We start from the raw sequence: 23,760 nt of genomic DNA, 5'->3' as shown, positions 1-23,760 counted from the left end.
AACGAAAAGTCCCTAATCAAATGACAAAATCAAAAGCTGAAACACATCAAACGAATGAATAACAACTGCCTGTCAGAGCAAATAAAAAAAATCCACATCTGTATGGTGAGTCTTGTATTTCAATGGTTCAAAATAACAGTACGCTAGCAGGCAAAATAAAAATGCGTAATATTATTACTAATTTTTCAACTGTATAAATGTACTTACCTCTTAAAAGGACACTGAATTTTACATCTAATAAGGTGACTAATATAGCAGACTTGATGTTCCAAAGCTGGTATCTAAACCCAAAAATCATACCGTCTCCAGAGATACTATATATAGGAAATCTCTTTTAAACTTCACTTAAACAAATTGGGCCGTGCTTCTCCTGACCTCGGCATGCCAATTAGTAATGGGTTCATATGACCAAGAATATTTTCAAAACTAAAACATAAATAAAAGTGTGTTGGCATTTTTTGAAGAGAGTGTATTTCTGACAATTTGCTGTATTCAGTCTCCTTATTTTTATATTTGATGCACGAACAATTTTGTAGTACAGCTTGATTTTATCATTTATGTTAATAAATAGTATTTGTATATATTCGTTCATGCATTGACTTGTTGACTGACTTTGACAGAGTATACAGTATGACAGTACTTTGATTTTCTATTCACTTAGGTATTTACATCCTGGGTTTTCTATTTCTTCATACGATTGGTTACTCTGTGAACTCCTTTGATATTGAGGCACTCTTTTTAAATTCTATACAGAGATATAGAACACTGATACTTTATTGTGATTTAGAGATATTTATTCTTCTTATTCTGGAAACCATACTTTATATTCAGGTCAGTTATATTCCTTACATTAGTATTTGATGCATGTATTTCTATATTTTTATCTTGGTATAAAAGATATGAATGTGTTAAGAAAATGAGTATGAAAGTCCACTTTGATTCCGAAGAGTATGAAAGAGTTCATATTTTTACTTTTAGTTGGTATTTGCAAGACAGAAAGAATATTACAGTTATTGTATTATTTTTCATATTTGGCTGTTATTAGAGGTTTTCAAATAAAGTGAGGCCTTATATCAAATGTAATATTTTTCACTAACCACAATTTTCTGAAGTTGTTAAGTTATCAAAAAAACTTTAACATATTATAAATGTACTTTTAATGGAAATATAAGTTTCAAATAGCATAACACATGTGGATAAAATAGTCTTTAGCAATGTCAAGCTTAAAAAAACAGGTTGTCAATTTAGGCCGTTCCCCGCATTTACATATTAAAAAGCATATAAATGATATGGGAGATGGAGATATGATTCTTTTTGCTTAAATCTGTGCTTAGATATGACAAAACATGGAGCCTGGATGTAACAAGACTGTCACTTTCAACTATATATGTAGACAGTATGGTCTGATGCAAAGTTTATTAACTTTACTGTTTAAAACCTGAATGAAATTTCAGCCTCAAAAGGCCAATATTTTAACCACTAGCTATCCAACAGAAGAAAATAAAGGTAGTCTGTTAAACAGAAATGGTTAAACAACCAGTAATAAGTGTTTTTGATATAGATTCAGTGCAATCTATTTAGGAATACAACTTTTAAGTGCATAGAACTTCACATTTCACCTGCTGTGTATACTGACCGTTAGATTTAGACTATTAAAACAGCACATTTTGCACTCTTTTAATGTTTTTATCTACTTTTTTTGTGTTCAGAGTTCACAAACGAGTAAAACAACTGAAATAAATACCAAAAACACAAATAGATATCAGAAAAAACCTGTCAGAGAGAAATTAAGCATGCTGTTTTTGCAAAAATATTGAAAAAAGTGAAAAAGCTACATTTTGGTCATTTAACCTGAAAAGTGACTTTTTCACAAAATTTCTATCAAATGAAAGTGAAAATCATTTCTTCTCATGTAGTTTGACAAATTAATACCAATAGATCATTCAGAGAAGATGTTAAAGTAAAAATTCAAAATTTGCTGAAATGCACCTCTTAGGCCACAGACCACAATTAATTCCTCTATCAGTTCTTTATAACGTTTGTATCATTAAAAAAATTGCACCATGCACTTTTGTCAAATTTTTTGTGTGTGTAATGTATAGCCCTAGTCTAAATATATATCCAAAATTCAGAAAGATTGAATCAATCACTTTTACAAATTTAGCCAATACACATCCATACCCCTATTGACAAGTCAAGAGATGTTCCGAAAACTGTAAATATGACCTTTTTGAACTTGGCCTAATCACTCATTCCATATCAAAATCAGTTTAAATACAACATGCAAAAATTTATTTCACCTCTCTTCTTTCATTTCCACCCAAAAAAATCTAAAAAATGAGTGAGGAAGGGAAAGAAAAAAAAATAAGGAAAAATACACTCTAATTAAAAGGAACTATATTCGTGGGACAACGAAAAGCGGGGTCATTAATTGTGGTCTTGGGCCTATGAGGGGCCTAAAACTTGACCAATTCTAATAAAACTTGGCATGATTTAAGCTTAGTATATTATAAAACAGTTTACAAAGTTTCAAAGCCATATGGTACCAAATAAAAAAAATGTGGCATTTTTTATATCTGAACTTTGGGTGTTGAATTGTGGCGTTGAATTAGAACAATTTCAACTATCAAATTTGAGCTTCTAAAAACCAAAAGATACCAAAACTAACACTTTTTAATGTCTCTATGTATAAGAAGACATTTTTTTTGGCTCATATCTCAGAAACCAAAGCCTGGAGAACAAATTTGACGGAATGAATTTGTTTATTAGGTCAAGGTCAATCTGCCCTGAAATTTTCAGTTGCAACCCGTTGTTTGTAAGTCAGCATGATCAAAATGGTCAATTGACCCCTTAAGGAATTATTGCCCTTTATAGTCATTTTTTAACAATTTTCATAAATTTTGTAAATTTTTACAAAATATTTTAACTACTGGACCAAGTTCATTATAGATAGAGATAATTGTAAGCAGCAAGAATATTAAGTAAAGTCAGATATACAAACACATCACCATCACCAAAACACAATTTGTTCATGACACCATCTGTGTCCTTCGTTTATGATATGCACATAGACCAACGTGAACAACACGGGCTCTTTAGAGCCTCTATTATTTTCTCAAACTTGTTCCTTGTCCAAAAAACATTTCTTTCCTTTTCCGTTTCCGTTCCGCATTCCGTTTCCGCCGTTTAGCAACACCCCTTTTTTTGCCCCTTATTCCTAAACTGTTGGGACCAAAACTCCCAAAATCAATCCCAACCTTCCTTTTGTGGTCATAAACCTTGAGTTCAAATTTCATAGATTTCTATTTACTTATACTAAAGTTATAGTGCAAAAACCATGTCTCTTCAGACGACAACGACGACGCCAACGTCATACCAATATACGACTGCAAAAATTTTTTGCGGTCGTATAAAAAATGTAATTCAGGGCAATAATTCATGTAAGGAGATATCTGATAATTATGGCCGACATAGAAAGAACTTTGTGAACATTTTTGTTAATGTCGGATTTTCTTTCTCTAGCATGATTTTCAAGATACAATAAAATAAATGCATTTACCCTTCTGTCCTATTCCTATCCATGGTGGTCATGTTGATTGGTTGACAAGAAGGAAGGAACAAAATGCACAAAGTTATATATTCTAGGTAACCTAAGGATCATGCAGCTAAAGTTTGGTAGATATTGGTTCAGGGTTTCATAAGAGCTTTTTATAATCATTTACGACGATAAACACCATGAAAATGAGGTCAAGGTCAGATAACACCAACCTGATGAACATATACACCTAACAGTCATTTGATACACCAAATATAGTAAACAAATATCATACAGTATTAGAAAAACCATGGAAGTATTGTCAATATAATACTTCCATGGAAAAAAAACACCACAAAAACTTAACTATAACCACGGAACCATAAAAATGAGGTCAAGGTGAGATGACACCTACCAGTCAGAGATGGGTCCGATTATTTTCAATGTAATTGATTAAATTACAATTACTTTGTCATTTGTACGATTAAATTAAATTAATGATTACATCATTTCTGAAAGTATCTGATTAAATTAATGATTACATTGGCAAAGTAATCATGATTGCATCTGATTACAATGAATTTAAAAACAAAACATTTTGAATGATGTGAATGAATAAAAGTTCAATATATCTATAGCATTTTTGAGAAAGTATTTTATTTGGTTCAACATGTTCAATTATAAAATAATAACTTCAAATTAAACTTCATCTATTTAAATAAACACCAAATTTCACTACATATATATATACATTACACTTTATCACCAATGATCTCTGAATTATTTTGAATTAAATTTAATAAAGATATATCATAATCAAGAGGTTTTTTATTTGTCTTCTGACCTCTTTCATATGTATTCCAAGTTGCAGTTTATGGAAGTTTAAATATGGATGAAATACAGTTACCAGTTAAAACTATGTTAAATTTTAATAGAAATGTTTAATCAAATTGTAAACAATATGTAAGTACTAAAAATCATCGCATTTTACATATCCAGTCCAAATACATTTTTTAAAATTTTAAACAACGTATTTGTCCAACTTTTAATTTAGTTTGTGCTAATTAGATAAATTTTCATGTCTGATTTATCTTTTATCATATATATTTCCTTACAGCTATACTCAATTGGTAATTGCAATAAAAACAAACCTTAATTAGTCTCATACTTGTCAATTCAAACGGCGTTTTGCATTTACGCCGATCTGCATTTCATTTGCGCCGATTTTTTCTTTCATTTGCGCCGATTTTTTGTTTTCATTTGCGCCGATTTCTTTACAGGTAAATTACAGGTGAAATGATATAAGAAGATGTGGTATGAGTGTCAATGAGACAACTCTCCATCCCAGTAATGTTATTTTCATTTATCATTAAAGACCTCTTCCGTTAGCCAGTTGTACATATGTTATGAATTATCAATCATAACATGTATATATAACTGTTGTCTACTGCTTAAAATCAAGAAGTAAAAACCTAAGATAAAAGCACTTTGTTTATACTAAAATGACGAATTAAAAATATATGTACAGCATTCAAATCCATAAAAACGTTACACATTCAAATCATACATCTGTTCTTGCCGAGTATGTAAAGGCAACACATCTAATATATTCCTTTCTTATGATTTCGTCTCCTCTTTATTTGGCGTAATTGTCGATAACGAAGGTCATCTTTTCTTTGTCTGGCATATGTACTGGTGGGGGCATTTCTAGAGTTCGCATTTTCTCACAAGGAAGATATTAAACCAAGAGTTCCAAATGGTGAAGTTGAAATCATCCCTTCGTTAATTTTATGGACGCCATCACGAATTGGTTGACCGTTATGGAATGTGTACTTGTACGTTGTCTAAGAATGTATGACATTTGTCACCAGAAGGAGCGGAGCGTCAGACAATGTCAAACGTGAAGCAGTCGTCAATTTCATTTAGGGAAAGGAATGGTAACCCGAAACATTGGGATAGCCATTTACCAATTGTAATGTCACTTGATTTGTCTTTATACACTGTGCTCAGCCAATGTAAAAGTATGAACTTACCTGTATCTTACCTGTAAATCCAATTAGGAAAAAATATAAAATCGGCGCAAATGAAAAAATGAAATCGGCGCAAATGGAAGAATGAAAATTTTCATAATCGGCGCAAATGTCATACGCCCAATTCAAAGTTGACAAAAATCACAAAAATTAACAAAAGATTATAATTCAGGGTTAAAGAAAAGTATTACTTGAATATATAACAGTTATTATCAAATATTAATATGAAGATCATTATAAAACGATGAATATACATGTATACAATATGTTTTACTAAGATAAAAGGTATATAATTGTATTATATGTCTCTGCTTAGGCTAATGATGACTTTTCAATACTGTAACAGTTTATTTTTTACTGAAGTAGACATGCGTAAAGTAACCAAACCATTTTAGTATGTTAAAAATTTATCAAATATGAATAACAAAGAGGTTCATTTAATGACCAAAAACACAATTTTAGATATTTTTTTATTGTAATCAAAATGTAATCAAAAAGTAATCATGATTACAGGGTATTTTGAAAAGTAATTGATTAAATTACATTACATGTAATCAGATTTTTGGCTGATTAATGATTACACTGATTACTTGAAAAATTGTAATCAATTACAGCTGATTAACGATCACAATTACAATTACCACAAGTCTGCTACCAGTTGGACATGTACAACTTACAGACATTCCAAACACCAAATATAGAAGATGTAGTGCTTATAGTATCTCTATGATGTAGACTTAACCATGAAAACTTAATTAACCTTGTTAACTGATCCATGAAATGAGGTATGTGAAGTTGAAACTGTCTGCCGGCCATGAGAATTGCAAAGTATGCACATACCAAATACAGTTATCCTATTATTCATAATACTTAAATTCTTTTTTTTTTGAAGTAGTCACTGAACAAAGAAAATGAAGTTAAGGACAATAGATATAAGAAGATGTGGTATGAGTGCCAATGAGACAACTCTCCATCCAAGTCACAATTTCTAAAAGTAAATCATTATAGGTCAAGGTACAGTCTTCACCACTGAGACTAGGCTCACCCGAACAGCAGCATATAAAGGGCCCAAGTAATTACTAGTTTTAAATCATTCAAACAGGGAAAAAAACGGTCTAATCTGTAAAAAAACGAGAAACGAGAAATACTTATGAACCACATTAACAGACGACAACCACTGAACATCAGATTCCTGACTTAGGATAGGTGCAAACAATTATAGTGGGATAAAATGCACATATGACAGAAGGACACTTCATAACATATTAAAGGCATCTATATACAAAGTATGAAGGATCCAAGTCTTTTACCTTCTGCAATATAAAGCTTTTAAGATGTTAGCTAATTACGCCAACGCCCCCAGACCAATATCCCTATGTCGAGCTTTCTGCAACAGAAATCACAGGCTCAACAAAAACAAGAATCAGTTTGAAAGGATTGAAGAATAAATGTAAAATAAGGCAAATGAGAAAACCAACAAAACGGACTCATTTATGTCTTGGGTATAATTAAGCAAATTGCAAAACCAAAAGCTCAAACACACCAAACGAATTAACACTACCTGTTATATTCCCAACCCAGTACAGACATTTTGTTATGTAGAATATAGTGGACCTACACTGGTTTTACAGCCAGCCAAATCTCACTTGTATGACAGTTCCAAAAAAAATCATAAAATTGAAGTATTACAAAACAGTATTATAATAATTTATTATCAATATTGCACATAAACAAATAGTATAATTAACAACATTGATATAATGAAACAACCAGGAATGTCGATAATTAACACTAATTTTCAAGAATTAATATTAAATTAATTGTTTAATTTAAGTTTTGTTAAATGCTTAGTGAGAGTTGTATTATTTTTAGGACTTTTAAATGATCAGCACATGTCATTATTTAAACAATTTGGAATCTTGGATTCCCCGTTTTCCATAATAAAATAAAGAATACGTACACAAAAACAGCAGGGGTTAAAAAAATTTGATACAGCTAACTAGCCCAGGACTTATTGGCAGCCTGATTTTACTAGCCCTGTTGGAAGAACTGCTAGTCCATCAAAACTGACCTGCTAGCCCTAGTATGCCTTAAAAATCAAGAGTTTGCTGCATAATACAAAGTGGGTGTCCTTTTTTTCGAGGGAGACATTATACATGTTATACACTGTATTTAATAATTTTTGTTGATCTGTTATTTATTCTTTTGGTGCTTAACCTAACTTAGTTATTCCCACATTCAAAGAAGACTTTTTATTGGCGTGCTTGGGGCAACTAACGGCAATATTCACAGAGCATTGTCTGTTTGTTTCATCAGCAACAGCCAACCTTGCCAGGCGAATCATTGTGTCCCAGTTCTGCCAACTTTTCAGGAAGTGAATGCGTGATTTTTTGGCCAAATTGTAAAGATCAAAGAGAAAAAACAATAGATCAAAGGAAAATGCTGCCACATAAGCATGAACATGTGTGAGTCTCGCGCTAAAGACTTGACAGCCCTGCTGTCCTGGTCACTATTATTTTTTTCCGCGGCTTTTCCATGTCGTATTTAGCATTTTTGGGGGATGAATTTTCAGCCTTGTTACTCCCTTCATCTACCGTTTTTCGTTTTGAAACTGGGGTTCCCGTACTAAAATATTAAGAAATATTTTGTTGCATGGTTTCGTGCTCAAGAGCTGTGCAACAAGACAGGTCAATACCAATCAATACAATCATACCCCCAAATACCGTTAATTGAAAATCTCGGCACGATAAGCAATGTACAATACTCCAAGCCATGGTATGAGAAATCAATTTAAAGTACGAGAATTGCAATCAACACATGATACCAGGCCTTCCAGACATGCCAGAGTTATTTGTTCCAGTTTTAAAATATGTACAACAGGACCTGTACAAACCAGTTCAATTTCTTGGAATCCTGGATGACTTAATTGAATCGAAATGGCTAACATAGAATAGTGACGAAGGGATTTTTCACTTTCTATTTTGGAAACGTCAATATTTTTTTGTTACAAGTCCGTCGGGCATATCGGATTACACATTTTAATTGCCCGAGGCATAAATGATCTAGTCCCGGGCGTCAGGCTAGTGGATTTTTTAACCCCTGAACAGTTTATAACATACATCATCCAGCCTCATATAAAAAGTTCAAACACCAACACATGACTATTTTGCCATTAATAAATATTTTTTACATTGGTCAGCATTTTAAAAATAACATATTATGAAAGTTTCCAGTTAAACAGTAATTAAGTTATACATTTCTGAATGATACTAGCTCTTTTCTGATTGGCTAGATGATCGTTTCTTAGCAATTTTTGCTGTTAACATTTCCTCCCTCATTTTTTCTTTCTCTTCTTGTTCCTGTTTCTGTAATTCCTCTTTAATTTTCTGTTGCTGAAGTTTTATTCCTCTCTTCTGCAAAGCAATATGAAATCATCTGATTAGATCAAAATAGGGCAAGCATAAGGACTCCTCCGGGTGCAGGATTTTCTCAATGCATTGAAAACCACTGGTTGCCTTCGCTGTTGTCTTCTCTATGGTCGGGTTGTTGTCTCTTTGACACATTTTCCATTTCCATTCTCAATTTTATTACACAAAAAAATAAAATAAAATAGAATCATAGACTTCTTTAGAGAATATTATATCATTTTCCATATCAAGATTTGCTGCTTCTCCTAATTGCATGTAGATATAGGAGTTGGGAGTAAAGACTGGTTGGCTAATAACGAAAAAAAATGTTTCTAGATCTATAATATCAGCCATGTGTTATTGTGAACTTTCTAGTAAATTATAAACTATCATGAAATTGAAAATCTGGCTCAGAGTGTCGATCTATCACAAGCAGGGTTTATATTATGCTATATATACATGAACATGATCTTAACCTGAATATACATTTCATTGCCGTCTTATATAAATTTATGTAAAAAAAAATTATTAAGGAAAAATTACTTTGTAATAACCAGACTGTGTATTGTATGGCCTACCTTGAGCTTAAATGATTTCTCTCCCAGGTGATTCATTTCTCTCTTTAAATATAACAACTTGGCATGGTAAAGCTTAACTTTGGTCATCTATAAAAAGTAATAAGTTTACAACTGATATAAAAATAATTCTCTCATTAAACTTTACCCAACTCCATAGTTTAATATTTCCTCAATAAGGAAAAAAAAATGTTTCCTCTATATAAACCAAATATTATATCTGTGATTTAATTAATTTCAATGTATTCTAATCATGCTAATGGAACAATGTCAATGACACCAAGTTTTTATAGTGAATTTTGAAAGTACATTGACCCAGAAGCCTTTTAAAAATGAGCTGTGTTGGATAGAAATCGATCTTATGCAAGTGTGATTATACATGTACATGAATAGGTCTTTGATTAACTTTGTAACAATCAAATACAAAATATAAGAAGAATTTTTAGGCATCTTCATGTTCTCAGTGGCGTAGCTAGGTCATTTTAACATGTACGCCCGAACCTTGGCGGGGGGCATGAAGGCCAAAGCGGATCCAGGCCAAAGCACCTGTTGGTAGTAGCAGTGGCGTAGCTAGGTCATTTTAACATGTACGCCCGAACCTTGGAGGGGGGCATGAAGGCCAAAGCGGATCCAGGCCAAAGCACCTGTTGGTAGTAGATTAGCGGGGGTGACGCCTCCTGAAGTTTAAGAGTTATCGAGAATGACCCATTCCATTCCTGTCATTGAAAACTCATCAATAACAACATTCTTTAGATTCAAAATTGTTTCTTTTTTTAAGTTTTATCTATTCATTGTGTTTATTTAGAATTTAATAACGGTCATTGGCTTTAGAGTAAAACGTCCATACCAGTTACTTTCAAATATGATTAAAGCCTTAGGGAACTGTGGGGTAAAGCACTCAATCAACAAAAACACATGTTCATGTGCAAATTTCGCAAACGAGTTATTCAGGTGAAATATTAAAATTTGTAAAGGGTTCTCTATCACGTAAATTAACTCATCAAAGATACCAGCTTTGAAATTTTGTACTTGTGCCAGACGCTCATATCGTCTACAAAGGACACATCAATGTCGCTCGAAAAAAAACGTGACAAATATTCCTGATCGCCTGATTTAAATTGCATAAAAATAAGTCCGTCTGTCAGTATAACACTGACAAATGAGCGAAAAAAAAAGTTGGCTTCTGAAATTAACCATGAAAAAAAACTTCAAAAAGTTTCATTAAATTCGACGAATGTTTAACAAAGTAATTGACATGTCCAAATTTTAACCTCACACTGTAAATGCAAAAAAAAATTCCTTGTATCCATTAGATACGGGAAAACTTCGTCATTATACTTTGGATAGTCTTTTGACCATCAACAGTTTTTGTCCAGCTACCGTAAAATTTTACGAAGGTTTGACAACTAAAGTTATTGATATCTTAAACTTTAAAATACTGAACCTACATGTACATACATGTAGTTATGTATTATATGTTATAATATTGGCACCGCAGACGAAATCTAGGATCGAAATGTCTCACTTTCGCGACAGAAATGTCAATGGCACGACAAAAAATGAAAACTACATATCGAATATTAGCACATAATGAATTGCTCAAAAAATAAAAGGAAAGTAAGTATATAGAATTCACGGTATATTTATACTTTGATAGAAAATGAACAAATATATCATATGATAGAAATTTTAGTCTCTTTTGTCGCAATTACAAGCCATTGGAGGAAGACTTAGAAGGTTGATGTACTGTTATTTAATTCTTTTAATTTAATTTAGATGAAAATATTCTATTTTGCCAAGTTCAAGTGTACGCCCGGGCGTTTTGACGTAAACGTAGCTACGCGCATGGTTCTTATATGGAAACAATTTTCAAACATTTACAGACTTTGCATATAGATTTTTTCAACCTGAAATAAGTGAACAGAGGTGTTGATATTTATTTGCATACAGTTAATCTATCCGACGCGGCTCGAATATTTAAACAATATATCTATTGACAAACATTTAAATTTTAGACACCCAAGCTACCTTACTTATGACATTTTCTTGTATTAGTCTCTAATCTTCCTTTAAGATCAATTAACATGAATCAATATCTTAATCACAAAATTGAGGGAAATAAAATACATACGAAATTTTCAATTTTGCAATAAATTATGCTATTTCACTGAAGACGAAAGTTGTACAGACCATTTTGACTATTAAGATTTAGACCTTTCCAAAAGACAGAAAGAAGTTATAATAATGACTATTTCAACCAAGTGGTAAATGGTATGACCATTTTTTACATTTCCTTTGCATTGTTGACTTACAGTTTGTTCTACGTCTTCATTGATCTTAAATTTACCATTTTCATTTTGTGCTGTTTCATGTAAAATGTTCTGACTGGTTCTGAAAATGAATAGTAAAAAATCATGTTTTTTTTTCTAAAACAAAATGTAAAAGAGTTGACTAGTTCTGAAAAAGTAAAAGTTCTTAAAATATATATGCTAGGATGAAATTAGAAAAAAATAGGCAGGACAGGAGTTTTGAGTAAAAAAAAAAAGGCAGGATGAGACACTTGCAAAAAAAAAGTCAGGATAAACTAAAAAAAAAAAAAAAGGCAGGACCGAACAGGGTGAAAAATAAAAAAGCAGGACAGAGATTAATATTACAGCTAAAAAAAAAATGCAGGACAAAATTTTTCATCCTAGCCCCCCATAAAAATCAAATGGTAGCTCCCTTAAATCACTACCTCGCCTAATTATTATTATTATTATTATTATTGTGAACTATGATTGATGACATACTGATACATTATTTATCTGTATGCATCTTTCCCTGTTATAACAATAATTATTCTCACATTTTGGTCTACCAGTGTTGAAATCAAAATAAAAAGTATATGCAATCAATTTATATCTAAAGACTACAAATTACTCACAATATTTCAGTTAGTGATCCTTTAGCTCTTTGTAAATCTGGTAAACAATGAGACAGGAATCCTAATGTTAACTTTTCTAATGTTTCTGGATTTATGACAAACTCAGAACTTCCTGAAAAAAGAAAATATTAAACATAAATTATATCGTTTAGAAGATCCAATTTGTTTTTATGAACGAGTTTACCATCCTAAAACTATGTATATTCTTCCTCTCATTTTAAGTGCAATGTAGAATCTAAGGGCATACGATACAGTTTTGATCCTGTATTTACATTTTGATAAAAATTTCCATATAGACTATTTTTTACCTGATAAAATCAAATATATGTGATAAAAAATATACCTTCATGTGCTACTTTTGATTAAAATGAGGTCAAAATTTTGTATATTTGCTCAAAATTCAGATTTGTGTCCGTATTTTCCCATTTGAAAGAAAAGACATACATATTTTGAAACTTTTTTGTTTTAAAAGATAAACACAAATTGTTTTTTGTTAAATAATTTGTAATTTCTGTATTTTATAAGTATCCTAAAAATTTATACATTTTTTATTCAGAAATAACTCATATTTATCAAATGTTCATGAATGTAGAAAAAAACATAATTTTATCAAATTTTAAAAAAATTGCACTATTTACGTTTTTATTGAATCATTTTGAATATTGGCACACATAATCTTCTCCTGTAATCAAGCCAAATGGCATTTTAAAATAAGAGGGGTCCATGAACTCCTTTTAAAGTTAGATAAGTTTGAATGATAAAAATCAGTCGAAAACTGAATTTTTTCCTGATAAAACATAGTTTGACGTCGCGAAAATAATAATTTACATTAGCAACGCCATTACCTCCCCTGTAACTGTATCATATGCCCTTAGATATTTTTCTTCTAAAGAAATAACTGAAATACGAATTTCAAATTAAGATAATTCTGTACATACATTGACAATGCAAGACTCGAAATGCAGGATCCAGGGGGGGGGTCCGGGGGTTGGAAGCCCTCTTTTTTTTGGCCGATCAATGCATTTGAATGGGAGCATATAGTTGGAACCCCCCCCCCCCCCCCCCCTTTACTCTGGGTTGGGAACCCCCCCCTTTTTAAAATGGCTGGATCCGCCACTGCAATGCAATTTGATTCGATTTTGTAGCTTTTTAAATCCGAATGTTTACACATGTTACACAACATTAAATGCATATAAATAAACTTGTACAAGGATTCTTAAGTGACCTCTATTACTACAATTGTTATACTGATTTATTGTCATACTATGATTTTCTGTAGCGTTATCTCCCTTATAGCATTTTTCTTTTATTGATAACAGGCTATTATTTAAACTTGGAATTATTATTAATTATGGAATTTTCATAATTTCCTGCGCTTGAAATTTCTAGTAAATTCCATGCTTATTCTGTACTTCAATAGTCTGTGCTGCGCACAACACTTTCTTTTACAAAGAAGATAGTACATTTTCAAAAGAATGTACTGTGCCATGCACAACACTATCTATACAAAATACACAGTGTAGATACTATTCTGTACGCTATCCGGAAGTCGCGATTTTCGAAGCGAGAACTTTTTGGATCACATTTTAAATTTGATTGGTATACTGAATTAAATGGTAAGTTGATCATCTGTACATTGCTTAATGATTAATTCAGCTGACATCGATATTCTCAAATGGTTTAGAATTAAATTCCGCATATTCATTTTTCGTATATTTAATTTGCCTTAATCAAGAGATTTTCAAGTGCATCACTAAGAAAAATCAGTCGGCGAACCTAAAAACAATCTTTTTACCCTCTTAGTATAAATTAACGTAAAAACCTGACTTAATTAACTAAATGAAGTATATTGCAAGTGTTGGTAAAAGTTTCAACCAGATCTTTGAAGCCAGAAATAAGAAAATTACACTTGTTTGAATTTCTCACTGTATGATCAGTCTCGCTTGTATATTTTAAAACTGTATGATCAGTTTTTATGTCACTGTATTCTAGTGGTGATTTCAAAGTTATTTATGATACATCAGAAGGTGGCATTTTTCTAAATAACACAAATATATTTCAATACATTCACATCCTGAAAACTTATGAAACATGTTTTAGCTTGATAGGGTGTACTCGACTTACTACATTAAGTATAAGGATGTTTAAATGTTGCTAAAATAAGAGGAAGGTTTGATGTATACTAGTATACAAGTTTCAGAAATGTCCTCCGTTATTCTTAAAATTGTACAAACACACAGATTTAGTTGTTATATAAAAAATGCATGTATTTACACACATTCGAGGCCGTACTGTAGCCTATAATTGATCACAGTTCCTTCACTTTGTTTAAGATGTAGAGCTGTCTCTTTGACACTCAATTGTACACCACTTTGTCAAGCGGGGGGGGGGTTATACAGATAAAGAAGTCCATCTTTCCGTTCTTCAGTTGGACCGGTACAATATGTTTTGTAGGCGCATCTCCTCATAAACCACTTAATATACATTGTGGGTTCCAGCCATTTTTAAATGGAGAGGGGGTCCAATCCAGGAGAAAAGAGGATTCCAAATATATGTTCCCATACAAATGCATTGATAGTTAAAAAAGGGTTTCAAACTGCCGGATCCCCTTTTTTTGAATCCGTCACTGATATAACTATAAATTAATCTTATTCGGTTTCCTTATCATAAATGATAATGACTATATTGTGCATCGTCTATTTCGAATTTTAGTAAAAACTTTTATGGGGTAACTTTTTTGGATTCGAGCGTCACTGATGAGTCTTTTGTAGATGAAACGCGCGTCTGGCGTATATACTAAATTTAATCCTGGTATCTATGATGAGTTTATTTACAACCACTGGGTCGATGTCACTTCTGGTGGAGATTTATTTCCGCGAGGGTATCACTAGCCCAGTAGTCAGCACTTTTTGTGCTGACATGAATTGTCATTGATATGGTTATATTTATAAATTTACTGTTTACAAAATTTTGGAATTTTTTGAAATACTACGGCTTTTCTACCTCAGGCATAGATTACCTTAGCTGTATTTGGCAAAACTTTTAGGAATTTTGGTTCTCAATGCTCTTCGACTTTGTACTTTATGTGGCATTTTTAACTTTTTTGGATTCGAGCGTCACTGATGAGTCTTTGGTAGATGAAACGGGCGTCTGGCGTATATACTAAATTTAGTCCTAGTATCTATGATGAGTTTATTTATATAAGATACGGACTTGAACATTGCATTATATGGGTTCATCCATCAGGTATTTCCAACACCTCCTAAACCAATCATTAAAGTTTTCTGAAATTGCTCCATTTTTACTCGATTAATGCATTCATAATAATGGACCTTCTATTTCTGTAAACTTACCAAAATTATATCACATGAATTATCCCCCTACGCAAAGCTGTCTTTATCCATTTTTTTCTTAATTTAGAAGAGACAAGCTTGATTTATGTTACTAGTCATCAAGTGGTCAATGGCGGATGGTGTAGATAATCTTAAAAAATGTAATAGCTAAACAGATAACTGTAACGATACACTATTACAAAGTCCACAAGCGAATCATGTAACATTTTTAGGCATTTGATTTTAAATAAGACTGATGGAACAGAAAAAAAAATTATTTTGCCGTCTAAAAAATTCATCCGAAATATATTTGTATTGTCTGATGAAAGTAATTACACGTTATAGTTCCCTGGATAGTTCATAATATCACATATACACGTATATACCTTCAAATTGCTGTTGTTTTTTCTTCAAAATCACGACTGGTCATACAGTAAAAAAATCTGAAATCGCTTCTAGAATACAGTCAGTTGTAGACTGATCGTACAGTAATTTATTTTGGGATCCTCAAGGAAAACATATTTTTTATGGGAAATACGAATATTCTACTTAATGCGGGGTTCACACATTGCCGATTATTGCTCCCTTTTGAGATCAGACAGCGATACGACACGAAAAGTGAAAAAGTCGGATTAGTATCCTCAATTATCTGGAATGTCCTATTATTGTCTGAACGCAGTCTTTTTAGTTCGTAACAGATTCCTACTGGTCGGGAAGGGTCCGAATAGTTCGGCAAAGCACCCCGACAGTTAGGTGCGTCCCGTAACATTCGGGGAAACTCAGCCGATTTTTTCTAGTCGGATTACAATCGTGCCTATGTCGTGACAGATTCTGCTGTATCGGATCGAATTCCTAACAATGTTCTGTGTATTCGGGACGGTGTCCTGTGGAACGGGAATGATCTGGAGAAGTCCCGACAATAACAGAATACAATACGACTGAGACCAGACAAAGCCGTTTGCAATGCGATAGAGCGGACCGTGATAGGATTACGTTCCGACAGTACCCGATCATCCGGATTATGCCGACAGTTTTCGAACGGATAACTTCCGTCAGCGTCGGTTCACTGTCTTGTCACTATCTGATCTCTGTCGGATTACATTCGGTAGAATCAGGACGCAGTCGTGACAGACTCGGTCGAATTTCACCTGGCGAAAGATACAAATCGAATTTCCATCCACGATTCACACGATCTTGATCAGACTTTTGACAAATTTTAATCGGGAATGGTCCTGTCAAGGACGGCAGTAAAAATCGTGAATGTATGACCCCAGCTTAAATACGAAAAGAATATTGAAACAGTATATATTTAACTGTAAACTGAGGCAAATATTTGCAATAAAAGATTATTTGCTTTGTACTATGAGAGCAAAATTGTCCATCGATTTCACTTTTTTCTACAAAGTTGATGTAATGCACACGTATATTTTATATTCTAATGCATGTTTTTGTTACAGTTACTCATATTTATGATGCTAAGTATACCTTGAAGATGTTCAAAGCACTTTGTAGATATAGGACTAAACAAATGATGAGAAAAGTTACCGTAGGCAAAACCGTCCTGTTAGCCAGTTGGAAATCATCGCTTCGAAAATCGCGACTTCCGGATAGCGTACAGAATAGTATCTACACTGTGAAATACATTATATGGAAAGTGTTATGAACCGCTCAAAACATTATTATACCAAATAAACATGGAAATTATTAAAAATTTCCAGCACAGAAAATTTTGCAAATTCCATAATTAAAAATAATTCCAAGTTTAAATAATAGCCTGTTTGATGTACAATGATCGTTTGTACATTTGTCTACCTTTAAAAGTGCCAATCTGCCAAAGAATCTGAGGCAGTGGTGAAATAATGACAAACAAGGACCCACTCAAGTTGATATTAATTTATGTTTAAATTGTATAATGGTGCACAAATATAACATTTGATTTCTTTTCCTGTTCTGGTAATTCAAGACAAAATTAACAATCAAGGGGAGCTAACTCCGTAATTTGCTATCGCTCTAACCAAAAAATATCGAGAGATTTCTCAAATTACCAGACATGCAGAAACAATAGACCTACCATTTCTAACTCAGGATTAAGGTAACTATAAAATAGGATGGTAAGCTCAGTTGGCATTTTTCTGGCTTGTTTTGAAATTTTCTAAATTGCCTGATTCTTACTTACAAGCCTAGCCCTTTAAAAGTTTTATTTACAGCTATACCCTGATCATCTTCAGTTATCTCCCTTCCTACCATTTTTATTTATGGTTACAAGAGCCCAATTAAAGATGGTACTCAGAATAGAATCCTATACGGCTTCTGATTGGTTGATACAGGATTGGAATTCCATTTAATCGAAAACTTATCTAATTAATAGGTTTAAAAATTGCCGAAAATCATATTCACATTTTACGAAGTATAGAAAATATCTTCCATTTGTGCACGTCGGAGCCATCAAAAATATGCCTTTATCATTAAGCGAAAAAAATAGACGATCTTTTTCAACTGCATTTTAAGTCAATTTGAGCAGCATGACCCTATATATTTTTTTGGTTGTAATGCAACACTGGCATTTCTAGTAACAGGAACTGCTACCCGTTTTTCTCTAGTTTGTGTAGTCTTCGAGAAAAAAAATATGGAACACTAGTGGTACCCTATGAAAAAATGCATTACGAATAATTGCGCTCTTGTAACCTTATAATCATACCTTGATCATCTGTAGAATTATCTCCCTTGCTATCTGTTTTCACATCTTCTTTGGTAGCATTATTAGTATCATCTGTATGTTCACTAGAATCTTCATTTAAAGTTTGCTCAACCTTCACATCATCTTTTTGGTCGGACATTTCATAAAATATCTGAAAATAGTTGCAATAATTAGTATAACAAATTCTCTAAGTACTGTCAAATTTAAGACTGCAAAGTAGATTGTCATGATTGTTGAAACTACAAAATGTAGGTATTTAAAAATCATATTTGCATAACTCTTAAAAAGAAAAGGGTATTGAAAAATCTTCAGTGAGCTTCTAAATTCCCATGTGTCATCTGTAAAACACCAGTTAGTTGACAGATAAAACTATGGTGATTTAAAGTGTGTATTTTGAATCAGCACATGAAGCACTTTTAACAAACTCAGCTTAAATCTTTATTTTTGACATTTTTTGTACTTCAACTAAGAATAATATAACAAGACATGCTAGATGTCCATAATGACTAATAACCAACAACAATCTTCACAAAAATGAACCACAAAGTTCCAAAATAATGTAACATTGGGATACAATACGACTTAAAACTATAATTCATAACCCGTCAGAAAATTTCTTTATTGGCCTAAGACTTTTATAAAATAAGGTTTGAGAGCACTGTAGGGTAAAGATTGCATTCATTCTTAAGTAAGAAAAATTGCAATGTATTAAAAAGCATTTAAAGACAATGCTATGAATTAGAGATATCTAGAATAAAACAATGATAAAAATTGTAACCCTTAAAATGATGTCTCCTCAAAAAACACCCAATGGAGATTTTCAACAGCTTCAAAATGGTAGAGAAGATATGAAATATCTGAGAGAGGCAGGGACTTATTTGAAGAGAGACCAATTCTGTACGATTTCTAATCTAAAAGACATAAAATTTCAGTCTAATCACCAAACTGACTGGCTACACCAAACTTACTGACTACAAGAAACATGAGAAATAAGTAGGGCAAACCCACGACATGCAACTATGGAGCATCAGAAAAACCTCACCACTTTCTCTTGGATTTCAAATGCTATAAAAACGAACAAGACAATATGTTCAATCAGGGGTTAAAAAATTGTGTTACAACTAGCTAGCCCAGGACCTATTGGCAGCAGGATTTTACTAGCCCTGTTGGAAGAACTACTAGTCCATCAAAACTGACCTGCTAGCCCTAGTATGCCTTAAAAATTAAGAGTTTGCTGCATAATACAAAGTAGGCACCCTTTGTTTTGAAGTAGACATTATACACTGTATTTAATATTTTTTGTTGATCTGTTATTTATTCTTTTGGTGCTTAACTTAACTTAGTTGTTCCCACATTCAAAGCAGACTTTTTATTGGCGTGCTTGGGGCAACAAACGGCAATATTAACAGAGCATTGTCTGTTTTTTTCATCAGCAACAGCCAACCTTGCCAGGGTAATCATTGTGTCCCAGTTCTGCCAACTTTTCAGGAAGTGAATGCATGATTTGTTGGCCAAATTGTTAAGATCAAAGAGAAAAAAAATAGATCAAAGGAAAATGCTGCCAAATAAGGGAGCTACCATTTGATTTTTATGGGGGGGCTAGGATGAAAAATTTTGTCCTGCATTTTTTTTTAGTTGTAATCTCTGTCCTGCCTTTTTATTTTTCACTCTATTCGGTCCTGCCTTTTTTTTTATTAATTTATCCTGACTTTTTTTACCTAAATTGTCATCCTGCCTTTTTTTTTTTGCAAGGTGTCTCATCCTGCCTTTTTTTTTAACTCAAAACTCCTGTCCTGCCTATTTTTTTCAAATTTCATCCTAGCCCCCCCATAAAAATCAAATGGTAGCTCCCTAAGCATGAACATGTGTGAGTCTCACGCTAAATACTTGACAGCCCTGCTGTCCTGGACACTATTATTTTTTTCCTCGGTTTTTCCCTGTCGTATTTAGCATTTTGGGGGGATGAATTTTCAGCCTCGTTACTCCATTCATCTACCGTGTTTCGTTTTGAAACTGACAAAAGTTCCTGGGGTTCCCGTACTAAAATATTAAGAAATATTTTGTTGCATAGTTTCGTGCTCAAGAGCTGTGCAACAAGACATGTCAATACCAATCAATACATCATACCCCCAAATAACGTTAATTGAAAATCTCGGCACGATACGCAATGTACAATACCTCAATCCATGGTATGAGAAATCGATATTTAAAGTACGAGAATCAACACATGATACCAGGCCACCCAGACATGCCAGAGTTATTTGTTCTATGTTTAAAATATGTACAACAGGACCTGTACAAACCAGTTCAAATTCTTGGAATCCCGGATGACTTAATTGAATCGAAATGGCTAACATAGAATAGTGATGAACGGATTTTTCACTTTCTATTTTGGAAACGTCAAGAATTTTTTGTTACTAGTCCGTCGGGCATATCGGATTACACATTTTAATTGCCCGAGGCGTAACTGATCTAGTCCCGGGCGTCGGGCTAGTGGATTTTTTAGCCCCTGTTCAATCAAATATCAAATGAGGACAGTTTAACAATACTTTATTTATCAACCAAATTAATCAGATTAGGCAACATGGAAGTGACTTAGTGTAACTTCAAACAGTGGCAAATAATATGACAGAGCTGACAGTTTGGATACTGCATTTCCTCATTCCTAATCTTAACCAGTGCATACCATTCAAACACACTCACACAGAGATAATAAGAGAAGAATTTGAAGCATGAAGGAGTAACCCAGCAAATGCGAGACAATTTGTGCTAAGCAGGTATGTTTGACAGCACAGTCAATAGGTATATATTTGATGCTGCAGAAGCATTTTCTCTACCACAAGCCATTATGTTCTGGTAGGTTTTAGATTAAGACAAGCATGTATCATTGTATACAATATTTTAAAATAATACATTTACATGTACATTAATAATTGTTTCAGCAAGGATTTGGCTCACTATAACAATGATATATACACAAATGATACAATTCCTTTGTTTAAGAAAAAAGGATTTTTTTTTATAACAACTGGCCAAGTTAGGGAGCTTCCATTTGATTTTTAAGGGGAATAGCGCTAGGATGAAAATAATAAAAATAAGACAGAAGTTTTGAGTTAAAAAAAAAAAGCAGGATGAGCAATTTGGCCTAAAAAATTTAGCAAGATGACAATTTCAGTAAGAAAAGTAAGATATAAAAACCAACTCTTCAGAGAACAATTCCACCTCGATAATAAGAATGAAATTTAAAAAACGATGTAAGAAAATGTCACTCCATCATTTTTGTCCATGTTGATGTAATGTGGTAAATAAAACTGATACAAATAAAAAAAAAAAATTAATAGGTTTATGCAGAAAACTTAATTGTTTTATAATGAACCAGAAAGAATTTTTAGCAAAGGTCAAAATCTAGAACGTCAAATTGACCTTTGACCTTGACCTCAATTTTGAGGTCACAGGTCAGTGATCTCAAATCAAAAGACCCATGGTCAATCACTTGTATGGTTGTGAAGAAATACTTATTTCAAATACAAAAGGGGAGAAAACTCCTATAAGGGTTAACCAAAACTCTTCGACTTAAATAGGTTGAAGTTGCACCTTTTTGTAAACAGTTATTTGGCAAACACATCATGTCATTTACTGTCACAGTTTCTTTGGAATATCGATAACAAGCAATATTCAAAATTTATTACATGACCTTGACCTTTGACCTAAACCTCAATTTCCTTCAATGGACCAAGGACTTCATATCAGTAGACTGTAGGCCTCTACGACTAATAACATATGAATTTATCCAACAAATCGCATCTTAAATTTTTCAAGGGAAATAACTCCCGTAAGATGTCTTCCGATCACTCAAGTCAAAATAAACCAAATCATTCTTAAGAATAGACGAACAAATTGGTGAAAACAGTTTGCTAAAATCTTTTACGGTTTTAGAGATATAGCGATAACAAGAAAAAGGGGACGCGGGGAGATAACTTCTATAAGAATAAGTGTTTGGTCACACAGGGTGAGTTTTGAAACCCCATTACTGTACAACATCATTGGCCAAAAATCTATTCGATATGTTGTAAGACGAAAAAGCACCTCAGATGGTAGAAGGAAAAAAAAAAAAAAAAAAAAAAATTAATCAGAAGAAAAACAAAAGGTCTTTCCACACCTAATAAACTATTAAAAAAAAATCCAAGATCGAAAAAGGGTGAAAAATAAAAAATGGTCGTAATTGAAGTACTTTTATGATGATTAAAGTTAAAATTTTTGCCAAATGATATTAACAGTAATTTTTGAGGCATGATGATAAAATAAAATTGAAATGTTTTGACAAATCATTGTAATTACTAATTAATTTTTTTCAAAAAATAACCATTACGATAACTATTTGAGACCTCCGAGGAATCACAATAACGATATGTTGACGACAAGGCTATATTTTTTTTTCTGGGACGCCTTCGAATCTCAGTATTCAATGGTATTGCAGAAAAAATTTAAACCAATTTGACATTAATGGTGAGCTAAATTACCATATGAAGCAAGGCGTTGAAGGGAATTATTACCCTCATAAAAAGGCAGGACAGAGATTTACAACTAAAAAATGCAGTTCAACATTTTCCATCCTAGTCCCCATAAAAATTAATTTGGAAGCTCAATGCACAGGCCACAGGCACTTGTTTCTATCCATAGGAAGGTCGACTATCCATTTAATCTATCCATAATATATCTATTTATATGGATAGTCGACCTTCCTATGGATAGAAACAAGTGCCTGTGATAGAAACAAGTGCCTGTGGCTCAATGCCTATGTTTTTTCCCTTGCCCATTGGGAATCCCCATTTAACGAGATACAGATGCTTCAAATTATTTACATTCAAGCTTATGTTACAAGATGTCCAGACTATTTTTGTGTTATATAAAATAAAATCAGTAGCTATTCGTTTTTCGCAACATTTTTTGTTTTGTTCGCTCCTCCTACTTTCACTTTGTGGGTTACACTAATGTCCTGACAATGACCTGACAATGTCCTGACAGAAATGAAAATGCTTAATACTTTTTTATTATTGGAAGGATTTACTTGAAATTTGGAATCAAGCAAGATGAGAACTTATATTTAATAAATAGAATTTAAAAAAAAATAAAAAATATTTTTAAGAGTTAGAAAACTTGACCTGACCAACTTGACTTTGAAACTACTAATGTCCTGACCGATATGAAACGGCTAAAAAATGTTTTATTATTGACAGGATAGACTTCAAATTCGATACCA

At 32.7% G+C, this 23,760-nt stretch overlaps 1 protein-coding gene across 1 annotated transcript; it reads right to left on the bottom strand.

Moving 5' to 3' along the window:
- Nucleotides 1-7,256: 7,256 nt before the first annotated feature.
- Nucleotides 7,257-23,474, bottom strand: LOC139496061 (biogenesis of lysosome-related organelles complex 1 subunit 6-like). The gene is made up of 6 exons (XM_071284495.1): nt 23,363-23,474; nt 18,501-18,651; nt 12,471-12,582; nt 11,860-11,938; nt 9,551-9,637; nt 7,257-8,978 (listed from the first exon to the last, which is right to left on the bottom strand). The coding sequence occupies exons 2-6, from the start codon at nt 18,637-18,639 to the stop codon at nt 8,835-8,837; spliced, it is 561 nt and encodes a 186-aa protein (XP_071140596.1). The 5' UTR covers nt 18,640-18,651; nt 23,363-23,474; the 3' UTR covers nt 7,257-8,834.
- Nucleotides 23,475-23,760: the final 286 nt, after the last annotated feature.

The sequence above is a fragment of the Mytilus edulis genome, chromosome 11 (genome assembly GCF_963676685.1).
Source record: "Mytilus edulis chromosome 11, xbMytEdul2.2, whole genome shotgun sequence".
Taxonomy (NCBI): Eukaryota; Metazoa; Mollusca; class Bivalvia; order Mytilida; family Mytilidae; genus Mytilus; species Mytilus edulis.
Note: the sequence above shows the minus strand (reverse complement) of the source record. Positions and strands in the feature narration are given on the sequence as shown.